This window comes from Vicugna pacos, chromosome 18 (genome assembly GCF_048564905.1).
Source record: "Vicugna pacos chromosome 18, VicPac4, whole genome shotgun sequence".
NCBI lineage: Eukaryota > Metazoa > Chordata > Mammalia > Artiodactyla > Camelidae > Vicugna > Vicugna pacos.
The window spans coordinates 18,836,687-18,863,649 of NC_133004.1; the positions used below are offsets into that span (position 1 = coordinate 18,836,687).

Sequence of the window (26,963 nt, forward strand, 5' to 3'; positions counted from 1 at the left end):
TTCAAAAGCAACTCAATATACAAAGAAAGCTAAAAAGCACTTATTCATCTAAGAAATAAAGTGCAAAGAATCTGCACAGCCCTGCGAATGTGCCAGTGTGAACTTACAACTTCATTACTTCGGTAGAAAAGAAAACACAAACCACAGCAGGTATATAGTTTTGCAAAGATGCAACTGCTTTCTCCTGAGACAACCATCACGATCTTGCACTGCTCCCTACAGTACAACCTACCTAACGACTGCCAAGCGCTGGCTAAACAGAGGCTCTCCTGTGTGGCCGGGGGGAAAGGGGGCTGGAAAAGCACGCGGCAGGAACCCACGTTAGAAAAGCTCGATTTACGGCTCCCCTTGAAATGGTACAGAACAAGAACGGCCAGGGTTTCCAGGCCCATCCGGCTCCCTCGGGTGGAGGAGCTCCGCCAGCCCGCTGCCAACGACCCGAGCCCACGCTGGCTGCAGCCATCGCCGACTCTCGGTTCAAGTGGCGGCGGGCGCCGCGAGGGGCGAAGAAGTCGAAGGAAGGTCAACAGGGAGGGGCTGGCGCCCCACCGACGGAGCGGGCTCCGAGGGAGGAGCCCGCCAAGGACCCCCGCCGGCGGGGAAACCCAGGCCGCGGCCGTCTCCGAGGCGAACCGGCTCAAACAAAGGCCCGGCGCCCGCGGTCGCCGCGCGGGGGAGGGGAGGGCGCCCGCGCAGGCGCAGACAGTCGCGGCCCCCGCCTCAGGCCGCCCGGCGGCCTCGCCTCACTCCCGCCCCAACCCTCGCCTGGCCGGCCGCCCCGACTCACCGTCCCGGGCAGTGCCCATGAGCTGGTCCAGCAGGGCCCGCATCTGCGCCTGGGCGGACATGGCAGCCGGCGGGAGCGGCAGGGACAGCCGCGACGGCTTCTCAGGCGGTGACGGTGGCGGCAGCGGCAGCGGCGGCGACGAAGGCGGGTCGCGTCGGCCTCGAGCCCGCTCGGCTCCTTCCCGTAGTGAGGGATGCCGGGAGGAAGTGCGTTGGTGCCGGCGCTTCGCCTGCTGGGAAATGTAGTTTCGCAAGAGGGGCGGAGCCTGAGGCTAGAGTGGGCAAGCAAGCCGTCTAAGGGGCGGAGCCCAAAGTATCAACCCGGATTTTACCCTGGAGCCCAGAAAATGTATGCTCCACCTAAGGCTGAACTGCAATAAAGTGAGATACATATAGACAACCCAAAACAAGAAAACCAATCTCGTGTATCTTCTTGCTAGCCATGAACCTGGCTACCCTCAGACACAATTTTTTTTTACACCTGTGAAAATGGTGCCTGTCATATATGACTTTCGTGAAAGTTAAATCAAGCATGGAACTGGTGTTCAGTTCTGTGACTACTACTTGGTGGTAGTCCCTCTCTGAGCTCATAGTCTGCCATCCACCAAGGCTACTGCAGGTACTACTAGTACACCCAAGACTGACAATGTACCACTGAGAAGTGCTCTCCTTTGACGGTAGGGGACCGCGATTCACCCCTATGGAACTGCCAATGTATCCAGATGTGTATTTGCTTTTCAGGAAAGCTCCACACCAGCACACCACACGCTACGGCCTGCAGAATGCCTACTTCACTGACATGGGATCCAACACAACACTGCCTCACATCAAGAAATCCATTTGATGATGAAGCAGGTCAATTATTTATCTCTGTGTAACAGGCCACTTAAAAATTAAGTGGTGTAAAACAAAAATGATTTATTATTTCTCATTATTCTGTGACATTCAGACAGGGCTTAGCTGGGCCCTGGGCTCTTTGCTTTAGGTGGTTTGGCTGGGTTCACAAAATTGCTTGTATGAACTGGACTGAGCAAAGAACCCAGAAGGCTGCACTGACATGTCTGGCCCCTCTGTAGTGCTCCATATGGCTTCTATCTCTGTGCATGAGATCATATCACTCAGAAGTCTAGCCCAGGTTACTTCATAGTGAGGCAGCTGGCAGCCCCCAGGGAGGGAGTAGAAGCTGTCACTTCTTTTAAGGCCTAGGCTTCAACTCCCAGACCTCCTCACCTTATCTATTGGTCAAAGCAAGTCAAGAGGCCAACACCAATTTGAGAGGAGGGGAAACAGATGCTACCTTTTTGTTGTTGTTGTTGTTGTGGGAAAGTAATTAGGTTTATTTACTTTTTTTTAAGTGGAGGTACTGGAGATTGAACCCAGGACCTCATGCATGCTAGACACTCTACCACTTGAGCTATACCCTCCCCTCAGATGCTACCTTTTGATGTGAGGCCCACCTTGTGTGCACAAAGATGGGAGGAATTTTCAATAGCCAGATTTGGAGACTCTGACTGCAGTCCCCAGTAGCTAAAATATACAGGTTTTGGAATAAAGGGTGGGAAGCAATACTGACATCTCTCCATTGCTCCCAGTGACCACCTTGTGGAATTTGCACTTCTTTCCCCAACAAGGTGAGGTGGGAAGCCCCATGAAAAAGAGCAGGACCCCCAGGCAGGGCCACTGCCCTCCTGCCAGCACCATTCGGTTCCCTGGCCCAGCGGCATTATTTCACTTTTTAAACTCTGAAATGGCTTACTTCTAGGAAAGCAGAACTTATCCCTAAGAGTCTATTGTTTCCTGAGCTAACTCCTGATTGGTCCATTTGTAGTGCTTCATTTGCATGGAGCTCACTCCTGATTGGTCCATTTCAATCACTCCTGATTGGCCCATTTCTCTCACTCTTGATTGGTCCATTTCTACAAAGCTTGTTCCTAATTAGTCACCTTTGTTATACCTTATTTGCATATGATATTGCAAAATGTTCCAAAGTCTAGACTGGTAGCCTATAAAAGCCTGTGTAAACCTAAAGATGAGGTCCAGAGTTCAAAGTGTTAACTCCTCTGGGCCTGCTGGCATAATAAACCTTAGTTCTCCAACTCTCTGAGTGCTGCTTGGTCTCTCTCCTGGATCCAGGTTGCTGTCACAACTGAGCTGTAACACGCTTTTCTGCAAAAAAGGGGCTTCCCTTATTGTCACTGAGTCCTGCCATGAACACACATGTGCAACCCAGAAACACAGAGGAGTTATATGCTATGTGATGGAACTTAAACTTTGACCAACTGGAGATGGAACCTGGTGGACAAACTCATGTCTCTTCCCATACACACCCTCCCAGCCCTGGAGATACAAGAGTAGCCCATACCCTCTCGGAAAGCATGCAACCCCGAGTGCCTGACACTAAGTAGTAGCAGTGACACCAGCAACTTCACTTTAGTTCATATTCTCCTCCTGACATGCCTCACTCCTTTCGCTGTCCTTCCTAATTCCCTGGGACTGAGGCTCTCAATAAAAGAATTCTAAAGCTTCTGCTTTCTGGGGAGCTAAAGTTAAAACACTGCTAAATCTAGATCTGCACTAAAGGAATATATGCCACTCAGAAAGAAAATCATCTTGAAAGACAGTCTGAAATGTAAGAAGGAATGGTGAGCAAAGAGGGGAAAACGGTGAACACATAAAAAATGGAAACAAACACTGCTTGTAAATAATAATAATAAGAATGGTTGTAGACTTTTAAAAAGCCTGATAAAATAATGAACAACAGCATGTTAGTCAGAAGGATGAATAATCAAAGAGCTCTATGATCCTTGTACTGTTCCAGAAGCGCATTAAGATATTGTTCAAACTCAGGCTTTGTTAAAGTAAATATGCATGGTATAATTTCAAGGGTAACCACTTAAAAATATAAATGGATCATATAAATTTGAAACAGATGGATGGGGAAAAAATAATGAGAACACAAGCAAACAAACTTAGTCTAAAGCATGCAAGCAGCATTGAAAAAGTGGGACAAATAAAACTCTTCAATAATATGGCTAAATACAAAGTGATAGCTTGGATTGGATCCTTGAACAGAAAACAGACGTTAGTGGGAAAACTGGTGAGACTGAATAAAGTCTGATTTTGTTAACAATAACGTACTGATATTAATTTCTTAGGCTTGACAAATGTATCATAGTTGTGTAAGATATTAACCTGAGTGGAAACTGGGTATGGGAACGTTCGCACTATTTTTGCAATTTTTCTGTGAATCTAAAATTTTTCCAAAATAAAAATTTTATTTAAAAGATAGTATGTAGAAACAAATTCAAATAAGTTATTATCCCAATAATTATAAAGAGATTAAATTCATTAGTTAAAAGAGAAAATCAAACAGGATTTCATGAAAATCCAGTTTTATGCAATTTAGAAGCAATATATCTGAAATATAAAGATATGTAAAGGATGAAAGTAAAAGTGTGGGAAAATATGTAGGCAAACACCAACATAAATAAAGCTGATATAGTTACAGTATAAGGTTTAAGGGGGAAAATATTATTAAGAATAGAGAAGTCATTGTATTGAAAAAAGTTTTGTTCACAGTAAGATATAGTTATTTTAAACTTGCATGCACCTAGTAAAATGGCCTCAAAATATGCAAAGCAAAAGAAGACAAAACTGCAGGAAAAAACAAATATACCACCACAAAAGAGGATTTCAATATCCCCCTTTCAAAATGCATTGATTACACAGCCCCCAAATCTGTAAAGATATGGAAGAGTTGAAAAACAAATTAACAAACTTGATATAAAAACACGTGTAGAACTCTGCATCCAATTGGAGAACAGACATTTTTCTCAAGCACACATGGGTCATTTTCAAAAACTGATCATACATAAGCACATAAAGTAAGTGTCAATAGATTAAGAAGAATCAGTGTCATAAAGCTCACAATCTCTACCCCAAGTCAACTAAATTAGAAGCCAATAGTAAATAGGTAAATTTAAAAGTACCCACATATTCAGAGATTATAAAGTACAATTTAAAACAGATTACAAGTAAAATAAAATATACTTAGAAATGCGTGACAGTGAAAAGCTTACATATTTAAACTTAGCAGATGCACCAAAAATAACATTTAAAGGGAAATGTATAGTTTTAAATGCTTAAAATATTTTTTAAAAGGCAGAAATTTAATGACCTGGTGGGGAGGGGTATAGCTCAGTAGTAGAGTGACTGCTTAGCATGTATCAGGTCCTGGGTTCAATCCCCAGTACCTCCATTAAAAATAAATAAATAAATAGGGGGGAGGGTATAGCTCAGTGGCAGAGTGCATACTTAGTGTGCACCAGGTCATGGGTTCAGTCCCCAGGACCTCCATTTAAATAAACAAACAAACAAACCTAATTACCTCCCCCACAAAAAAAAAAAAACCCAGAAAACAAAGAAATGAATAAAACACTTAGTCAATGTGTATATATGTATAAAGAAATATAATAACCTAATAAGTATTCGACTTAAGGAGTTAGAAAAGGAAAAACAGAATATGACTGAATAAAGCAGAAAGGAGATGACAAAAAGAGGACAGAAATCAATGTAGAAGAAAATAGACATACAAGATCAACTGGGCCAAAAGGTGGTTCCTTAAAGAGACAAATAAAATAGACAAACTTCTGGTGAAATTGATGGAAAAAGAGGGAGAGATGGTACAAAATAAAGAATAAAATAATAAAATGGGAATGCAACTATAGAGAGAAGGAATTAAAAACTAGGAGAACACTATGGACTTTATGCCACTATATTTGAAAATTTGTGTTAAATGAAAACATTCCTAGAAAAGTAACTTATTAAAATTGACACAATAATAACTATAAAGTCAGAATTGTCATATAACTGTTATATAAATTAAAAGAATAGTTTAAAATCTTTCTCGGGCTCCTTCAGCAGTTCGGTGAGCTCCGGAAGAGAATGATGGCCCAGGAGGTTCATGTGATGCTTAAGCCCTGAATTCATATATTACAATGTGTGTGAAAGTACAAAGGAAAAAAACCATACCCTTATATACTAGAGAATATTCTATTTTGCTCCTTCTTTAAATTTTAATTTCTCTCAACAGTCAAAAGGCTATAATTGTGCTTCATTTTAAGAACAGCAAGCAAGAACTGCCAAAATTTAGAAATTTCATACATCTTGGGATAAAAACCAGACTTATGCTATCAACCTTTAAAAGCTTTAAGCCTGCTACCAACTAAAGAATGTAGCCTGCCATCCAGCTGTACAAGGATTGGTTCACTAGCCACCGCAGTCACTGACCTTCAACACACCCTGTAAGGATTTCAGGGCAGAGATGAGGAATGAGGCTGTCTATGCTCTGGGAAAAACTGGCAGAACCGGCCTTCAGATTAGTCAGATGTTTTCAGGAGAAAATTTTATGATCTCAGTTTCTTACATCTTCTCATACCTAGAAAAGCGCTAAAACAATTAATGGAGACATCTGCTCCTCATGACTAGTAGCAACCTTCTAAGGAGGTGCGTGCTTGATTGCACATACCCCTTTCACCAAAAGCATATATACATGGACCTCCTCCCTACCTCTTTGGAGCAGTTCTGAAGTTCAGAGCTATGTGATGAGGCTGTCCCCCAGGATATGGTCCTCATTAATCCCCAAATAAAACTGAACTCATTGCTCTCATGTTTTTTGGTTTTTAGACCCCCTCTCTCCACCATGTTGTATTTTTTTCTCAGTCGACATTGCCCAGAACTTCACCTGGGTATCTGAAGTTTCCCTCTGTCCCCTCCTCCTTTAATAAGTTTGTTTTTTATGCACCAGCATTAAGATAATAATAAATCTTATTTTCAAATTCTTCCTCAACAAATGCATCAGGCCCACCTAGTTTTACTGGTGAAAACTTGGTTTTCTACCAAAATCTTTAAGGGCACAAATCATTCCAATCTACAGACCTTTTGATAAATATAAAAATACGAAATATTCCCCAATTTATTCTACAAGGCCAATAATCATCTTGACAGCAAAACTAGACAAGGATAATAAAATAAAATCAGTATAATCCAGTCTCACAATTGTAAAGGTGAACATTTTAAACAGTATCAGCAAATGAAATCTAGCAAAGTGTAAAAGGATAATAGGCCATAAGCAAATTGGTTTGGTCTTGGAATGCAAGGATCAATTATCATCAGAAACTTAATGACATTTACCACATTAAAAGACTAAAGGAGAAAAACCACATAATCATCTCAAGAGATGCAGAAAAAGCAGTTAATAAAATTCAGTGCACACTGATGATTAAAAAAAAAACTCCTTGGAAATTGGGAATAGAAGGAAACATTCCTAACCTGTTAAAGAATAGCTACCAAAAAACAAACAAACAAACAAACAAACAAAACAAACCTCCTACAGCAAATGAGCAACTACTGCAAATATTCCCTTAAAATCTATCAGGAACAGGACAAAGATGCCCACTATTGCTTCTATTTATCACTTCAGAATGGCAAGAAAAATAGAAGGATTGAGGAAGAAGAAACAAAATTATCTTTATTCAGATGATATGATTATATTCTTGAAAATTCAAAAGAATCCAACAAAGTATTAAAAATAATGAGCTTAGCATGGTTGCTGGTTAAAAAGCAATATATGGAAATCTATGAACTATTTTGACATGCTAACAACAGAAAACATAACTTTTAAAGACACTATTTTCATTAACATTGAAAACCACAACATTCCTGGGGATAAATCTAGCAAAAGAAATAAAAATCTTACTGGAAGACATCACAAAAGGCCTACGTTAAGTGCATAGAGAGTCTGCTCTTTGTAGGAAGATACTGTCTTGACAGTTCTCCAAAGTGATTTTATAGATTCACTGTAAGTCTACTAAAAAGCCCTACGGGTTGCTTTTGTGAAACTTGGCCTGATTGCGATTTTTACTGAAGAATGAACAGCTGAAGCTTTCCAGTAGAAAAATAAGGTGGAGGTACCTGTCCAAATAGGTATCATGAGTTATGATAAGGGTATTGTAATTGAGACTGTGGGACCAGCACAAAAAGAGGGAGAACAACAGAAGAGAATGAAGACCCCCAGAGAGAAGCTGTGGGGAAATAAAACTGCCCTCCACTTCCCAGTGCTCCAGTAAAAGGTCCTAGTTGCCTGAGACTCTTCAAATACTTATGAGAATTAAATCAGTAGCCATTTGTCTAGTTAAGTGCTTTGATTCAAAAGTATAGTAATTTGCCTTATCTCTTTGAAAGTGCCAAATGGTTACAGCCTGGATTAGGTGTCCAGGTACTGGTTGAGGATGGCAGGGCTATCTTTTCAGGCACTTATGTTTCAAGGAGTGATGTCCAAGAATTTGGATGAGTCTCATGGTCCTAAAAGTCTAGACCAGAGACCCTGGGGCTGCCTGGCCCCTGGAAAGAGTCATTCATATAGCAAAGGACTTGAGTCAGGAAGAGAACATTTCAGGAGACTAGGAGGACAGCTGCCTCTTCCTCTTTATGAACAGACGAAAGTCATTCTTCCTAATTCCTCACCTATGTTGTGTGGGGCCACTCATAAAAGAAAAACTCTCACTAATTGTCAATGAATTGCCCCAGAGGGAAAGGCCAGTGCAGGGTGTGAGGGATGTTTCATGCTTACTATTACTGTGGGGTAATTAATAAAAAACCTGATATGATGCAGAACACTTTGTGTGAGCATTAGGATAAAATTAAAGGCAATAAAGCTGAGTATTAAAAACCCAACAGAAACTCATGCATATACAAATTAAATACATACATATATAGTCAGTCCCTTTGCACATCGCTGGGAAAAGAGGGGCTAATAGAATAAATGGCATGAGGACTTCTGGTTATTCAAATGGAAAGAAATGAAATTACCTTCTTATCCCAAGCTAAATCAATTCCCAACTGAATTAAGGACCTAAATGTTCAAATATGTCAATTAAAAATTTATCAGTCCATCTAAGAAAGAAATGAAAAATTTTATTCAAGCCAAATTTGGGGATTATAACCTGGGAAGAGCATCTCAGAAAGCCCTGAGAACTGTTTCCCCCGTTAGAAATCAAGGCGCAGTTACACAAGTTTTTTGGAGTCAGACATTCTAGCATTGTGCCACAAGGTCACAATGTAAGTTTTTTGAGACAGAGGACTGTACATCAAATGACATATTATTGACAGTTTACATAACCAGATCTAAGCATCATTGTGGTGGGTCATTTGACTCCTTACAAGATCAAGAAGGAATGTTATCTTTTAAGGAGGTGTCTTATTGATGCTAAGAGAATGTTGCTCTTTATAGTTGAGCAGGTATTCCTACAGTGAGCGAGGTTTGGTCCATATATAATAAAGATACACAGTGCACGGTATAGGGAGAGAGGAACCCAAAGGGCAGAGAATACTTTTATGTTTAAATTTTTGTCTTGGCATAAAATACTAATTTTACTTCACAAATTTAAACTTTAAAAACCATTAGAACCTGCCTTCTTAGCGCAGTAGGCAGCGCGTCAGTCTCATAAAGACCATTAGAAAAGTACATAGGAAAGTAAGTTGGGGTAGGAAAAGATTCTTCAAACAAGACACACAAAGCACTAACCATAAAAGGTTGGTAGTTTGTTAATATTAAAATAGAAACCTCTGTTTATCAAAAGGCACCATAAAGTGAAAAGAGGAGACGCAAACTGAGATATTTACAACAAACGTCACCTACAAAAACTTAACCAATACAAACTGCCACGAAACAATGAGAAAAATACAAGCCACTCAGCATAAAACTGGACCAGCATTAGGAGTAGGCACTTAAGGAAGAGGAAACGTCAGGCCAACCACGTAAAACTAACGAGATGGTCAGACGTGTTAATAACTGTGGGACAAGAGCAAAGCCACAGGAGCCCTTCCTTGGAATCCGCAGGACTGACCTGGGGGGCGGGGCACTGCCGGGTCTGGGGGTTCTCTGGCTGGGGTCCCCCGCCACAGTCCGCGTTGCTCAGCAACCTGGGCCGGCCGTGGGGTGGGGCCAGACCGCGCTTCCGCCCCGCCCACCCCGCCCTGACCGGAAATGACGCTAGGGCCGGGGCTGAGCCGCCTGGCAGCAGCACATTCGGCAGCGCGAGGGCGAGGTGGTAGGTGAGTAGCGCAGGCTCGTCCTCCTCGCGCGTGCGCGTCCTGGGGCTCGCGCGGTCCCCACCTTTTCCCTCCTGGACCGAGTCTGTCTGCCTCGGCCACTGGGTCCCGGGAGATCCCGGCCCCAAGGGAACCTGCCCATGCTCTCGCCCACAGCCCTATGTTGGAGTCCACGCGTGTCCGCGCCGCCCTGTGGGTGGAGGAGCAGCCGGGGCAGCCAGCTCCGCGGTCCTTCCAGACCCAGCCTATCGGCAGGTCCCATTACCACGACCTGGGCTTCAGTGGCTTTCAGGTCAGCTCCGTTTTCCCTCACATACGGGATTTAACTCCCATTAGGAATCTTTCAACCTCAGTGCTGCCTGCACAGTGGATAAGTCAGCCATTGCTGCATAGGTTGTTGAGAGTAATTAAAACTATATTAGTGCTAAAACAGAATGTCCATGTTGTCTCTCGCCAGGATCAGATCTTCATGCCCTCTTATTAGGGCAGCGTCTGTTAGACAATTGGCATAGTAACCCGAAGCTCACCTGACGGTTACTCATCTATAGAGGTGACCACTCACTACAGTCTGCCTTACTGAGCAAAAGGCAAGGCAGAGTTAAAAGGGGAAAGAACATTGTCGGTCTGTGAGAGTTCCCAGCTCCCCCATGAATTGATTGCCTGGGAGCTGACTGATAAGTTATCAGGGTAGACAACTGCAATTACTTGCAACCCTGTGATTTCAGCTGAGGAGCTTGTGTGGTGAGCTCACCTCCACCTACAGCTGATAATGTCCTGAGCCACAACCAGGTCACACCGCGGTTACAGCAGCTTAGATGAAGGCAACAAATACTGAGTGTCTGCTGGGCACCAGGCATGGTACCAGGTGCTGAGAATATAGCATTCAACAAACAGAATTCCTGTCCTAAAGGATCTCCAATTCTACGGAGGATATAGATAATAAGTAAGATAAGTAAGCAAAATATGGAGCTTGCTAAAGAGACAATACAGAGCAGGGAAGGGTGAAATGGAAATGACCCTGTTGTTAACTGAGTGGACATTTCTTTGGGTATTTTACCAGTTCTCTGAGTCCTTGTCACACTGGTTGGGTGCTTTTGGCTTCAGGTGTCAAGTGTCCATTAAAACTAGTTGAACCACTGGAGGAGTTCTGCTGGCTTTCATTCAGGGAAGTCCAGGGGAGCAGAAATAGATGGGGCCTGGGGCTTAAATGAAATCATCAGGATTTCGTGATGGCAAGTGTAGGTCTTACTGGTCCCCCACCCTCTCACAGTCCTTCTCTTTGCCCTATTTCCCTCTGTGTTGGCTTACTTCTTAGTTTACTGCCCCTGTCCTACCTACTTGTATTCATTATCTTCTGTGGAACAAGTCAACACAAAGTTTAATGGATTAAAACATCAAACATTTATTATCAATTTTTGTGAGTCAGGAGTTTAGGAGTGACTTAGGTGATTATGTTTCAAGGACTCTCCTGGAGTTGCAACCAAGATACTGGCTGGGGCCTCCATTATCTAAAGTCTTGATTGGGACCAAGGATCTGACTCCAAGCTGACTTATTCACTCAAGGCCTCAGTTCCTTGATGGCCTTTGCCTGGAGTCTTTATTTCCTAGCCTAATGGGCCATTCCTTAGGGCCCATGTCCTCACATGGCAGTTGTCTTCCCTCAGAGCAAGAGGTTAGAGGGGAGAGGGAGGAAGATGGGAACCACAATACCTTTTATGATCCAGTATTGGAATTCTGTTGCTCCAGCCACATTCTGTTTGCTGACATCACTAAGTACAAAAGACTTTGTCTTTGAAGAGAGGCACATCAGAGAGCTTCTGGGCATATTTTAAATCTACCATCTCACTTACCACTCCTGTGGGAAAAGACTGCCTATTCCTTTTAATTCCAGATAAAGTTCGAGACCTGTTGTTCAATTGTGTCCTAATCACCATGAATCTGATTAGTTAGCTAGGCCTGGGCAAAGAACCCTTCCCAAAGTTAACAGAACTCACAGAGCATGTGAGAAGGTGGATTTAGTCAGTGAAAATCCAGATGCTGTTGTAGAGAAAAGGAATGGATGTCAGGTGATCAAATTGACCCCCACATCTGATATATGCTCTCTATTTCAAGTCAGGTTGTAAAGCCAGGTGCTCCTACAAGATGTAGATTTCAAAGCAAACAGTAAATAAATACTTTAATAAATTACTCTTCCAAGAAAAGTTTATGAGCAGAGCATAGTAAGAATTGGATGTTTATTCAGACAGGTGAATGTGTGTGTTTATTTTATGCCAAGCAGTATGCTTTGTCCTGGAAAACAGACAATATACAAGTGATGCCGTCTGAAATTCCTCACCATCTGAGGGAGAGGTCTCACCAGTGGCTCACTGAGTACGGAGGAGGTGGGGGGCGTCTGGTTTGAGTGGGCTTTGAAAGCCCAGTTGCAGTTGCTAGATGAAGGTGAGCAGAGGAACAGCAGGTGCAGAAAGATTGGCCTTGTGACTGGGGAACAGAGGCTGGGTAGAGGGTTTGGGGACAGATGACACTAGAAAGACGTGCAGGCAGACTCAGGTGTCTGGGCTTTGCTCTAAAGTTGTGAGGAGCTGCTCGGGGGTTTCAAGCAGGAGAATGACATGATCAGGAGATACTTTAGAAAAGTGTCTCTTACAGCATCAAGGAAATAATATTTGAGAGGGCTACAGTAGTCCATGTGAGAAGTTATAAGGATATGACCTAAAGCAGTGGCCCTCGAAAGGAGGAGCTAAATTGAAGAGATGAGTTATAAGAGATAAATTATGTTATAATTGAAGTGATAAGTTGGAATCTACAGGATTTGACGGATGTTTCAAATTTACTGTATACCTCACTCAAAATCAGTCTTTGTCAAATCCTTCACGGAACTTAGGTTGTCTGGATGTAGTGTCAAAAAAAGAAGAATGCCGATTCCTAGATGAATAACCAGGAAGCAGATCAAGTGACATATCTCTAATTTTAAAAAAGTCAGAGCAGATTTTTAAAATAATTGGAGGTGGGGCCTAGGGAGAAGTGTGGTGGTTTGCAGGTGAAAGTGGTTGGCTGTGTGTTGGTGGTTGTTGAATTTGGGTGATGGATAAATGGGACTGGTGGGGTCTACTTTTGTGCATGTTGAAACATTTACATGATGAAAGGTTTTAAAAAAATAAATAATAAAAATTCAATCAATTGAAATTAAAGACCTCCTTGTCTTATAGGGTTGGTCACAAATGATCAAATAAGGGTTATTCTTTATCTTTTCAAAAGCTTCTGCTCCCCCCGGCCCCTCCCCTTAATGTTAGGATGAGAAGAAACACTGATTTGTGGCGGGGGAATCAAAGCAAATAAAATCTGCCTTTGAATTCAGGAAGAAGGCTTACTCCATGCTATAAACATACAGAACTTTATTCTGTGTAGTAGTTACTAGTCTGAAATGCAGGTAGATGTTCATCCTTAACTTATTTTAGGCAGTATGTGTGAGCTCAGGTACTCTGAAAGTTCTGCAGTCGTGTAAAGGAAAAGCTGTGTGCTAAGGGTTGGTTCCTAAATGCTGACTGTGTGTCCTGTGAAACATTTGCCTTTATCCCGGAACCGTAAAATTTTAAGGCATGAAATTTTAAATTTTAAATTTGTTCTCATTTGAAATATGATTAAGGGCCTGTTCTTTGTCTTGAGATTATTTGCTTGGTGAAGAGAGGGCATAGTTGTTCAGCTGTAAACAACTGAACACTATAGCTGTCATTGTCTGACTTCTACTTTGCTCAGCCAAAAATCCAGTGCTGCCCATTTGGATTCTGTGGGTGCCTCTCAAATACCTCTGGCTGAACTGCTGTCAGAACACTTGGGCCACTCGGCTGGGAGCAGGCCTCCTACTGTGAACGATGTTCCTAAATCATTTGTATATATTACAGTCAGCTCTGGGGACAAGCATTTGGGCACACGTGCTGTAAGATCGATGACAGCATGAGGTCTGTGCAAAAAGTGCCTTGAGTGAAAAGAATGGTGAGCATTGTCTTAGTCACCTTCTGGTCCAGGGACGGCCCCATAAAGCCCTCTCCCCTGTCTAACTGACACCTCCCCAGTATCTGCCACTTGTTTGGCATGGGGACACAGCTGAGTCCTCCTGCCCTTAAATAGCTCTTAGTTGCCGACCATGGAAAGAGGATCATGAGTGCTTGGAGAGAAAAAGGCTGAGTTCTCTGAGGGTGGGGGGTGGCTAACCCAGTCTGGCCAACAGCGCTCACACGGAACTCTCTAAGGCTTTATGCTGGTCCAGCTGAGGCTTGGAGGACTCAGAGACAGGGCGTCCAGGTGGGCGACTGGCGTGGGAGGTACTGAAAATCAGTGTCCCTTACTCCCACATCATCGTGAGGATAAGTAGGCAAAGGCAATTTGCAGACAGGACAATACAGATGCCCAGAGGGTACGTGACAAGACGGAGCATGTTCTGTTCTATGTAATTCCTATCTTTTAGAAAATATTGCAACCCAGTGTGAATTAGGGGTGGGAGCTCCCCAAGAAAAGGAAGAAATCTGCTCTCCTCTCACCCACACCTTTAGGGGTTACTCCAGACCTTATCTGTGTGCAGTGCCAGAGTGGTGAGGTGGTCTTTTCATTGTTTTAATCTTTTGGCAAAATCCTTTCTGTGTCTGTTACTAACTGTTGAAGCCAGATGGTAAAGTTAATCCATGATCAGAATCTTTTCCTAAGTATTCCTTATGTATTTTTTCCATTTAAAAAACTTGTCTGCCGTTTCCTCCAAGCCTCTCCTCTGCCCATTTAAGTGTATTTTTACCCTCCCTCTCTGTTTTCTAATTTGCAGTACCTTTGATTAAAATAATGCCTACTTTATAAATTAGGAGTTTGGGATTAGCAGACAGAAACTGCTATATACAAAATAGATAAACAACAAGATCCTACTGTATAGCATAGGGAACTATATTCAATACCTTATTAAAAAAAAAGTCTACTTTGTGAAATTGTCACCCTACTGAGGTCAAGTAATGCACAGAGTAGATATTTTTGTATCAGTGGTAGAAAGTGTTCCATTGTCTGTACTGGAATTTCTTGGCAAGTTGAAGTGGACTTCGTAATTCCCTCACAAAGATCAAGCTGTACTATCAAGCTCTCAAAATTCTCCTCCAAAACCAATGTGAAGACTTTAAGGCATGCAGTGAAAACTAAACAAAAATTCTCCTTACTTTAAAGCAGTTTTTAAAATATGCAAACAACCTTTTTGATTGAAGTGCTTAATTTTCAAAGTCTGATTTTGATTTGTTGTCTGAAAATTCCCTTAAAAGAATGCTATAAAATTCAAAATTTAAAAATTGAGGGGAGGGAGAGTATAGCTCAGTGGTAGAGCACATGCTTAGCATGTACAAGGTCCTGGGTTCATTCGCCAGTAAGTCCATTAAAAATACACCGAACTACCTCCCCCCAAAAAACCAAAACAAACAACTTTAAAAAAATTGAGGGGGGATTGTTTCTTATTAAAGTACCCTGACATGATCTTTTCTGCAAAAAAAAAGAAGTTACCAAATTTTACAGTGGTCGAGCACGTGTTTAGCATGCACAGGATCCTGGGTTCAATCCCCAGTACCTCCATTTAAAAAAATTATATAAAAAAAAAGTTAAACCCTTACTTTCATAATTTCTGTAGGACTGTCAATAATCTGTTCTGGCAACTTTCCTCCTGTTCTTGTTAGAATTTTTGTCCTTTCTTTACCCATTTAAAATAAAATTAGAGTGAGACTTTTTTATTTTTAAATTTTATGTTTTATCTGACTCAGTAAACTGTTCTCAGAGAAAGAACTCATGGGGAAAGAAGAGACATCTTTATTTCCTTTCTGCAAATGCTGTGTATTCCTGCCCCTTCAAATGTTAACTCTCTGTGCAACTATTGTTGGATTTTATTGTCCTTCCTCACAGCAGGAGGGTAGGTTTGGTGCTTAAATGGCCCTGAGCAGACACACCCACAGGAGCTGGTAAGGTTCCCTGGTGCCCAGGGGAGAATCCTTAGAAAAACTTTAAATGGGGACTCTGTTTATTTCTCACAGGTTATCCTTAGAGTCGTAGCTTTTTCCTTAATGTGTATCATGTTGATACATTTACTTTCTCATCCCTCACGTTTTTCTTTCTTTCTTTCTTTCTTGTTTTGTTTTACTTGGCATCGAATCAAAAAGTAGACTTTATAGTTATCATTTTAGAAGCTCAGAAGTGACAGGAGAAAATTCCAGCCTGACTGTTTGAAAATCCTGTGGATCAGCTTCAGATTTCTGTCCTCAAGACCAGGAGCTTGTTAGAAATGACAGAAAAGAACATTAGATCAAGTGAGGTGAAGATCCTAATCTCTTAACCTTTGGGTCTTTCTCTTTATTATCTTTTCTTTGTCTGTTGTATCTTAACCGCTTTCATTTTAGAAGAAAACTTCTTAATCCTTTCTGTATCTGGGAAGCGTTCATTTAATTTCGTGTATATGCGTACAAATGTGGATTTTGTTTTCATTCAAGACTTACTGCTTTGATGTTCCCGAGGACCCCTGTTCTCCAGACTTCCTATGTTGAGTTTTGCTAGCGTAGAAATAGGCATTTTTATGTCCAGGTTAGACTTGCAGAGCCTGTCTTTCAAGTGGGCCTGACTATTTAGAGCCCTTAGTTCCCAGGGGCTGTGGGTTGTTCCCACACTAGCAGGTGAGGAACTGATAAATACACGTGATTTCAGGGATGTGCTTTGTTCCAGGTGTATGGTTGCAGGTGCTTCATTGTGGTGTGAGAGGCAAAACACCTTTTAGGTTTCTCTTGCTCTCTCTTTATGTTGAAGTTCATAATAGCAATTGCAATTTGAAACAAAAATGAAAAAAGCCCCAAGTTTATAGAAACACTGATTCAGTTTAGGGAGAAACCTCGGGTACTGTGTTTTGAATCTGCCAGAGTCACGTTGGCATTTTGAGCCACTTCTGTTCCTTAGGTTGTGAGCCAGGTGCCCCATAACACACCAGGCTCTGGTTCAGCCTTGTCCCGGGTGCTCTGTAGAGTGGAGGAACGTGGAGACCCTGCCCAGCAGTGCCTCCCAGGGCTTCGAGACTTCTGCTGACCCTGCTCCTGACAGCAGGCCAGAGGGAAGACACCCTGGGGAATCAGGAAGCTTCTCTGCTCCCAGTGGAGAAGGACTGTGTATCCCACTCCCAAATCCCCCGGTAGATGTCCGTGCTCACCTTGCAACTTCTCTGCCAGCTAGGGGATCCAGTCGGGGTAGGTAGGCTTCATGCAGAGGGACTTTCTTTGAGCTGTGTCCTGTGAAATGAAAAAGTACTCATCTCAGGAGCCCACTCTTGGGCTAGAAACTCTAAGCTAACTCTTGGATTGAGAAAGTTTTTTGTTCTTGTTTGTTTTTTCAAAAATAGACAAATTGGGGGAGAAGGTATATAGCTCAGTAGTGGAGCACATGCTTAGCATGCATGAAGTCCTGGGTTCGATCCCCAGTATCTCCATTAAATAAATAAATAAAAATAAATAATTCCCCACCCCCCAAAAATAGCCAAATGGCCTGACTCCTCATGGTGACTGTAGGGCCAGCACCAGCCTGGAAGGCCGCGGCGATTCACTCTGGCTGGTAGGCCTCCTGAAGCTCTGCACTGGGTCAGGGGAGTGTGGGGCCTCCTGTGCACATGCGCCTCTCCTGCTGTTACTGAGTCCAAAATCGTTCTGCTTGCTGCACGACAGGCCAGTAAATCAGGAGATGAGGTGCTGGGACAAGGAAAAGGACTTTATTCATTTGGAAAGCCAGCAGACAAAGGAGAAGGGACTAATGTCCTGGAGAACCATCTTCCCCAAGTCAGAACTCAGGCTTCTTTTATACTAAAAGGGGAGAGGTTGTGGTTGGTTGTTGCAAACTTCTTGGTGTCTGAAATCTTTGTTCTTGCAGCTGTCCAGGTAGGTGAGGTAAGGAGGTTCCTGGAAACCTCCAACGCTGACAAATGTTACTCTCTGTTCTGTAACTTTTTATCTGTAAATATGAACAGAAAAATGTTACACCCTATAAAGGTCAGAGCCTTGAGAATGGGCTTCCCTGTATATTTAAGGCTATTGGTATCATTCTTTTACAAAAGGTGCAGAACCAGCATGACTAAGCACAGGAAACAGAGCACAGGCTTAGACAAGGGAGCAGATCCAATATGGAGTCAGATCTGTTCTTCCCTGTTACACTTAGGGCGAGCATACGGCAGTGAGAGCTCCCAGCCCTTGGGCACCTCTGGCTTCAGCGACCCTTCCTGAACTCTGGCATTTGCTTTGTGCCTTAAGTGTTTTGGGGGTATTCTTGTCAACAAGTTGTCGTGAGGAACTACAAATATCTCCTCCCCCCCCTCCCGGTGGGAAAGGAGAAGAGTCCTGATGGTTTTCAGAAAACCCGTCATTATTTTGAAATAGTAGGATGTCGGGGGTTTGGCTGTTCTTTCAGATGTCTTCAAGTTGCAGCAGAACTCCTCTGTGATTGATATCCTGCCAAGAACAAACAAAACAAAACAGAAAAAGCTCCCTGCCTTTGGAACCAGAGCTCGGTAATAAGATGGCTTTGAGACATTCCCCAGGGCTGCCCCAGGGGAAGCTCTGACCCCTGCGCCCCCTGCTAAGGTTTTGTTTCTTTTTTGATCTTTTTAAACTGTTTCTTTTGAACTAATTATAGGCTGAGAGGATGTTACAAAAATCTGGCAGAGCTGTCCCCATGCCCTTCAGGCATTTCCCACATGGTGACACCTTATGTAATAACCAGCATGTTATCAAAAGCAGGAAGTGGACGTTGGCACAATGGAGTTCACAGCACTGCGGACCTTTGTCCTACTGATTCCACCAGTTTTTACACCCACTCATTTGTGTGTGTCTCATTATATGACTTTTTTTTAATTTTTATTTTTTTGGGGGGAGGCAATTAGGTTTATTTTTAAAATTAATTTATTTAATGGAGGCACTGGGGATCAAACCCAGGACCTCGTGCATGCTAAGCACGCCTCTACCACTGAACTATACCCTCCCCGCTGACATTTCATCACAAGTAGATGTTTGTGCGGCCAGCAGCAATCGGCTGTGGAAGTGACCCACCTGACACGGGATCCTCGTCCCTGCTGACCCACCTCTGCCCTTGGAAACCCAGCAGAGGTGGAGGTTTCTAGAGCCACTGACCTGCTGGACATAATTTATTGTCCTTTCCTGAGGAAGTCAAGCAGTGAGGTTATCTCTCCATCGGTCTAACTCAGTTTATTTTTAGGTAAATAAAGTTCCTGGAGTTGGGTCTGTGTTCCCTACCCAGTTTTCTCTCATAAAGAACAGAAGCCTTTAGGGAAGGATCAGGATATCTTTCACCTATTTGTTATAAAGTGTCTTTAACTTGGAACTCTGTTAATGATTAAAAGGAAAGGGAAAAAAAGGATTTGGAGGAATTCAAGTGAACCAGTGATTTATGTGGAAACAGTAAGTGAAAGTCCTTGGTCTTAAAGAGATCACAGCAAACCAAAGCTGTAAGACCAGTTTAGGGTTCAGCCTCCAGTCGTAAAATATCAGAGCTGTCACCCTACGCCAGAAACCTCCATCCATCTGTCCGTCTCAGAGGCACTGTTGCCTCCCAAAAGGTTCAGCGAGTCTGGGTTTCAGCTGAAATAGCTCCTGTGGCTTCTTTCCTTTGGCCTTGGTCCTACTGCCATCCTTCCAATGAAGCCTTTCAAAACTCAGAGACATTACAAGGCAGAAGTTAGTATTTTGCTTTTCAAAATTGTTTATTACTGACCCCAAGGTAAAAATAACGCTGCGGGGTCAGACTGCCCACAGTGAGGACTGTGGCCTTTGGCGTGGCTCACCGTGTTCTGTTGTGCGGCCTGGGCAACTAGGTGGCTTGACCGGCAGGACTCAGAAGATGTGATGTGACACGTCCCCCTTAGCCCTCTCCATATAAAAGATGTGCTTCTTTTGGGGTAGTTGTGTTTATACTGTGTGCTCGCTACTGGCTCCAGCTTCTCCAGGGCACGGGTGAAAGAGCGTGGGGGAGGGAAAGGGGCCTTGACCAGCACCTGCAGGGCCCAGCCTGAGGGTGTTGGGCTGTTCACAGAATGGACAACGGACAACCTCCCAGCCAGTACTGGGAGGATCCCACTGAGAGAGCCTTGGAGTGGCAGGGGCCTGGTGCCAGCAGCAGTGTCCCAACGAGACTGCTTTGCCAAGGGCCTTACTGTGGCCTCTGCCACCTCACATCCCTTATAGCCACTATTTTCTGAGTGTGAGTGTGGCTGGTCTTCCCGTCGGTTCTGAGTACTTACTATCTGATCTCTTTCCAACAGATTCTCTTTTGACCTAAATTAGCTAACGTCTTTTTGACAGACAGGAACCTTGACTGGTGTAGAGGTTGGGTAAGAAGCCCAAGGTGCCTCAGATGGGAGGTGGTCTCCGGTCCCAGCCCCTCAGCTAGACTACTCTCCCACTTCTGGTGAATTAGATTAGGTAGAAACGGTTCCTAAATGGTGACCTCCCTTTTAAACAAGTACCCCCACTGCCAAGGGGAAAAAAAGCCAGGCTGAAAAACCAGAAAAGGCTTCATACATGACATGGCATTTTCCATGGGCTTTGAGGGGTGGTAGGATTTGAAGGGGAAGGGAGTTTTAGGCAGACATAGACAACAGGAAACTGTTAGGATGAGGCTTTCCATGTGAGCAGCAGCTTTAAGTGCAGCACGTTATCACCTCCTGAACACATTTTTAATTAGTGCTTTTTTTTTCTTAATGAATTTTTCTTTTAATGGATGTACTGGAGATTGAACCCGTGACCTCGTGCATGCTAAGCACACACTTGACCACTGAGCTGTTCCCCCACCACCATTAATGCTTTTCAGACACTTTGAAAGGCTTATGTGTAGAAAAAGGGATTAGATATGATTCCAAAGTGCAGAACCTGGATCAGGAGAGAAGATTTTAGTTCTAGATTTGACCGATTCCTGACAGCCAGGACATGCAGCAGGTGGGGCTCAACTTCCTCTTCCGGGAGCTGAGGTGTCACCACCATCTGCAGGGCTGTGGAAACTGTGTTTCCACTTCATTCGTGTACACTCAGGGTTCTGCTATATCTGCAGAATAACTCTACTATTATTTTTACTTCATGCTTGTCTTTAATCAACTCACTTTTTCTGTTGAGATGCACTTTAAAAGAAAACACTGGAGGGGCTGAAGGCACAGAGCTGGAGGAGGGAACCGTGTCCCACCCACCCCCCTAGCCCAACCTGTAGCTCTCCCACCCCCATAACACTGACAAGTGTGCCACTGCTCCAGGAAACTGAAATAAATAATGGCCGAAAATACCTATAATTTGGCAAAAGTGGTACAAGTTGAGGAAGCTGAGCCCTACCCAGAGAAACCCATGCTAAGGCACATGATAATTAAACTTCTGAAAATAAAGACAAAGAAAAAAATTTGGAAGCAAGAGAGAATTGACATGTTAGTTACAGGGAAAAGCAGTTCAAATGACAGCAGATTTTTCATCAGAAACCATGAAGACCAGAAGGAAGTGGCAAGTGCTGGAAGGAAAAAACTTAACAAATATCAAACCTGGAATCCTATACCTGGTGGGTTATTCATCAGGAATGATGAAGAAATAATGGCATTATCAAATAAAGGAAGATTAATTTGTTGTCAGCAAACCTGCTCTAAAAGAGTGACTGAAGGAAATTCTTGAAACAGCAATGAAATGATAAAAGGAAGAATCTTGGAACATTAGGAAGAGAGAAAGAAGAATAGAAAAGGCAAAAATATGAGCAAATATAAAAGATTTCATTCTCTTGCACTTTCTAAATTATGTTTGATGATTGAAGCAAAACTAACATTGATGTGGTTTTCAGCGTGTGTAGAGGAAATGTTTAACACAGTTCTGTTACACCCAGGACTGGTTAGAGGACTTACAGTGGGGACTTTTCACTCAAACTAGTAAAATGCTGACACTGGGAGATTCTGATAAGTTAGGTCTGTCTAGTTAATATCCAGAGCAACCACTAAAAATCTAATAGAAATACACTCTAAAGCACTGTAGACAAATAAAACTGGAATTCTAAATGATGTTCAAGTAATCCACAGGAAGTCAGGAAGAACAAAAGTTAGAAACAAAAAACAGGGAACAAACAACAAAAAGACAGATTAAAGGCCTAATATATCGATAGTTTCCTTAAAAGTAAGTGGTCTGGGCAGGGACGGTATACTCAGTGGTAGAGTGCATGCTTAGCATGCACGAGGTCATGGGTTTGATCCCCAGTACCTCCACTATAATAAATAAATAAACCTAATTACTTCCCCTGACCAACCCCCCCAAAATAAGTGGTCTGAAAATACAGATTTGCAGAGTGAAGTTGAAAAACACAAAAACAAAAAAAAAGCGTCATATGCTGTCTAAAAAAACCTACTTAAATGTGTGATATAGGTAGATTAAAAAAGCAGGATAGAAAGGGATATCATGCAAACATGAAGAGAAGAGAAGAGAAGAGAAGGGGGGAGGATATACTCAGTTGTAGAGCTCATGGTTGGCTTGCATGAGGTCCTGGGTTCAACCCCCAGTGCCTTCATTAAATAAACAAACAAACCTTACCTCTCCCCCCTCCACCCCCCTGCCGAAAAACCCAAACAAACCAAAAAAGAGATGAGAATGACTAATAATACCAGATGGGGTAGAATTCAGAGCAGTAATTGCTTACGGACAGAGTAGGGTATTGTGCAGTGATTACAGGGCCAGGCCACACAAAATACAGCAGCCCTAAATACGTGTGCAAACAAACTGCAAAGCTGCAATTTCTTTAAAAACTAAACATACCGTTTGGCCTCTGTGTCCACGGGCTCCCCACCCATGAATTCAGCCAACCACAGGTTGAAATATTACCAGGGGGGAAAGTCCAGAAAGTTCTAAAAAGCAAAACTTGAATTTGCTGCATGCTGGTGACTACACAGCATTCTCTATGCAGTGGCTGCTGTAGGTAATCGAGGGCTGACTTAAAGTCTACAAGAGGATGGGTGGACTTAAGTCGTGTGCAGATACCACCCATTTTGTTTAAGGGACTTGAGCATCCGTGGATTTTGATACCCACAGCGGGTGGCCTAGAGCCAGTCCCCTGTGGGAACTGAGGGGCGACTGCTACTCAGCAATAAAAAGGCGTCAGTGTTGATACAGCAGCAGCAGAGATGAACCTTGAGGGCTTTGTGTTGAGTGAAAAAAGCCAATTGCAAGGTTCACATACTATGTGATTTCCATTTACGTAACATTCCCTAAATGACAACATTTTGGAAATGGAGAACAGATTGGTAGTTGCCAGGGGTTGAGGTGATGGATGTGACTCAAAGAGCACGTGGGGGACTTTGTGGTGACGGAGTAGTTCCGTATCCTGATAGACAGGAATCTACACAGGTGATGAAATGGCATAGAACCTGGAGCACACATTGTGCTGATGTCACTTTCCTGACTTTGACACTCTGCTACAGTTGTGCTGTAACCGCTGGAGGGGCTGGGCAAAGAGGAGATGGGGTCTCTCAGGATGACTTTGCAACTTCCTTGTCACTGACAATATGCACAACACTGGAATTGTATTCTTACTTTGCTTGACTTCCTTACATACTAGTTAAGTGTACATTAAAAGTATGTTTACCTTTAGGGGAAGTAACACATTAAAGAAATATTCTGTAAACGTAACACCTTTTCAGTATGTATTCCTGCTTTGTTTCATACACAAATAGCATTTTACGATATGAATAAAACTATCAACTCTTATGGCCTCAAGGTGTATATAGATTCTGGAGTTTAACAAAATGTTCTCTTTATGATTTTATAACTAAGGACATGCATTGTTTAGTGTTTCCCATCAGTCAAAAGACTTGTCATCACAAGTTGTTATTGAATCCGTTCTGCCAGTAATAGACCTTCCAGGGCACTTGGTAAAGATGCCATGTGTTAAAAAGTCATTTGGCCAAAAGACTATGTTTTTGGAACAACGGTAGGGAAAGTTGCTATTTAAACATTACTACGCTTTATTAAAACCACTTCAGCTTATCTGAAGAATAGTCCGTGAGAAATGCTTGTTACTGTCGTTTAAGTGGAAGCTGACAGCCCCGAATGTAAAAAACAGTAAAATCAGATGAAACGCACAGTTGTCTGGGGGAAAATATTACATGAAATTCTGTCACAGAAACAGAACCCATACGCTCCTAAATTTTCTAAATTTTATTTTGAATCATCACGTCAGTTAGTTAAAACTTGCAGAGTGAAAATAATTGCACACAAAAAAGCAATCTTAGAAAGGCGCACTTAAAATTCCTGGCACAGAACATTTGATTATTTTGTTTTTGTTTTGAAATGACTGGAGATCATTATTCCTTAAGAAAATATTAATCTGTTTGTTGAAAGACACCTCCTATCTAGTGATTTATTAGGTAAGCACTCAAAATTATTTTGACATAATGAAAGTAGAAATGAATTTTGTATGTTGTCTATGTTCCATTTTATCTAATACATCGTTTTTTGGGGCCTTCCCCTTCCTGCTTCTGAATCCTGTCACAGAGACGGGCGGCAGCATAGTTATTTGAGCCAGGGTGTCCAAACCCAGAGCCAGGTCTTTGAGAGACCGACCTTCTGTTCCTGCATGAGATACATTGTTTATCTGATTCAGCCAGGAAAATTGTGTAGTAGAGACAAAAATAATTTGAGCCCATGTTTCCTTTAGTTTTCAGAGGTCAGATTTATAACTTGGTTATTCTAGTCACGTTTTAAAAAAAAAGAACAGGAAGGGTATATCTCAGTGGTAGGGCACATGCTTAGCATGCATGAGGTGCTGGATTCAAGCCCCAGTGCGTATACTTAAATGAACAATTTAAAAAACACATTTTCTTCTTGTCAGTGCACAGAGTATTTCTGGAGGGAGCCGGAAAAAACCAATAACGCGCCTCTTGTCTTTCGAGGGCTGCAGGACGAAGGGGATTTAAGCCTGTACACCCTTCAGACATCAAATCACGTGTATTTATTGTTGACTTAAACAAACCCCAACTACCTCAGTAATTGTTTTTGGTTCTTTCTGTCCTCGGTTCTTAGCTTAGGGAGTCGAAGGCTGATTTAGGAAAGGGAGTGGTTGGTGTAACTTACTAGGTTGGGGTCTGCACTGGGATTTCTTTTACTAAGCTTGCCAAGAATACAAGGACCAGAACACCCAAGAAGCCAGCCTCAGGCATCTTGATTGGGGTCAGGGGGCGAGGGTCTACCTCCCTTTGCTTTCCTCCAGGCTGGCAGTGGAGAGATGGCACGGCCAGGAGGCAAGAGAAATCTAGCCCCTGGAGGCCAGAGCCAGGTGACCACAGCAGAAGGGCAGACTCCTGGGCCGGTGCTTCTCCACATCACTGGACCTGGGGTTGATATTCCTGCCTGGCCCCACCCAGAGAGGGTGGTTTCAGTGGATTTTAAATGTGCCTAGGGGGTCTACAGGGAACTACAGCTGAGGACAGTGGCTCGGGTGGGACCTCTGTGCTCACTGCTGCACCCACGGGCTGTCCGAAATGCATTTCACCAATGCTCTGCAATCCCTAGATGCACCCGGGCTTGTGAGAGCAGAGTCCCTGTCCAGACCTGGTTGCCAGGTGTGCCGGTGCCCATCTTCCAGACGCCCCTGCTACAGGTAGGTCTGGGAAACTTGGGTCACAGGTGGGGTGTGAGCAGTTGTATCATTTTGAGCAGCTGCCCTCATGCCTGCAGAGACAGCCTCAGCTGCTCCACCTCTGATGGATGGGGCAGCTTTGGCTCAGGGACCTTGAGTTTTTTTGCCTGACATTCTAAAGCTCTTAAGAGAACTCAGATAGAGCCTTTGGAATCAAGAATTATAGCCTTCTGGTCTCTCCTTCAGTTTTCTTTCCTTTGCTAAAGGAATTCATGTGCTTTACTTATTTTTTAAAGGAGGTACTGGGGATTGAACCAGAACCCAGAACCTCGTGCATGCCAAGCACGCACTCTACCACTGAGCTCTACCCACCCACTGCCATGTATTTTAAATATTTCAGACACCCCCCTCAACTGTGGACACGTGACTGGATGTGCTGGGTAGATCTCAGGTTCTATTGCCGGCCCTTTCCCCATTTCTCATCCCAGACAAGCCCTGCCCCACCTTCCACCCCCACATGTCAGGGGCTTGCACTTAAAGAGATCTCTGGTCACGAGTCGCTGTGTGTTTTCCTGTGTCCAACTCATTACCCTGGCAGGCACCCCTTTTCTAACTGCGAGATGTTAAAACTCATGTCTCCGTACTAAGGAGAATGCACACAGATTTGTTTGGTTTTCTTCTTCAATTGTGGTAATAATAACACATAATGTTTACCATTAGTGATGTTTAGTACACTTGTGTTTTGCAGCCATTTTTCCCATCCTGAAACAAAGCCATGCCCATTAGCATCACCCCTGTGTCCCCCTGCCCCAGCCCCCTCTCATCCCCTTTCTGCCTCCACAGATCAGCCTGCTGTGGACACTCTGTATAAATGGAGTCGTATAGGATGTGACCTTTTGAGTCTGGATAATCTCCCTGAGCATCGTGCATTCAAGGTTCGTCTGTGCTGTGCGTGTGCTGAATAGTGTTCCAGGGTGTGGATGGACTGATCACACTCGGTTTGTCCATCATCTGTCAAAGGACATGTGGGTTGTTACGAATACTGAAGTTCTGGGCACTCTTGTACAGGTATTTGTGTGAGTCTCTGCTCTCCGTTCTCCTGGATAAACCGCTGGGAGTGGAGTTACTGGGTCAGGCAGCTTTTCTGTGTTTGACCTTTTGAGGAACCACCAGCCCATTTCCACAGCGGCTGCCCCACGTTACCCCCACCAGCCGTGCCCAAGAGTGTCTCCACCTCCTCACCTATCACGTCACCTTCCATTTTCATAATTAAAGCTGGCTCAAGTGGATGCATACAGGTTTTTAAATGAACTCTTTTTATTAAATAGAGAAAAACAGTTAAAGCCAGAAAGTTAAACATTTACACAAAACCCAGCATTCTCTCTTCTCTCTCCATGCCCCATCACCCACCCTTTGAGGGACCACCT

At 43.3% G+C, this 26,963-nt stretch overlaps 2 protein-coding genes across 9 annotated transcripts in view; one reads left to right on the forward strand and one right to left on the reverse strand.

The window, feature by feature from the left end:
- LUC7L (LUC7 like) overlaps positions 1–9,804 on the reverse strand; it is a 37,772-nt gene extending 27,968 nt beyond the window's left edge. For 3 of the 6 annotated variants that reach the window (XM_072942271.1, XM_072942269.1, XM_072942272.1), the window contains exons 1-2: positions 9,693–9,804; positions 788–1,016 (exon numbers count right to left, since the gene is read on the reverse strand). Coding sequence is in view for 2 of the 6 variants with exons in the window: in XM_006204221.4 (XP_006204283.1) it covers positions 788–848 (61 nt within the window). In the remaining 4 variants the exon portion in view is untranslated. Of the gene's footprint in view, positions 1–232; positions 666–787; positions 1,020–9,692 lie in introns of those variants that run through there. The other 3 variants (XM_006204221.4, XM_072942268.1, XM_072942270.1) reach the window with 3 other exon arrangements.
- A 22-nt stretch (positions 9,805–9,826) lies between these two features.
- Positions 9,827–26,963, forward strand: part of FAM234A (family with sequence similarity 234 member A) — a 28,159-nt gene continuing 11,022 nt past the window's right edge. For 2 of the 3 annotated variants that reach the window (XM_015239156.3, XM_006204367.4), the window contains exons 1-3: positions 9,827–9,900; positions 25,470–25,557; positions 26,380–26,471. The gene's annotated coding sequence lies outside the window, so the exon portion shown is untranslated. Of the gene's footprint in view, positions 9,901–10,053; positions 10,190–25,469; positions 25,558–26,379; positions 26,472–26,963 lie in introns of all 3 variants that reach the window. The other variant, XM_072942273.1, reaches the window with a different exon arrangement.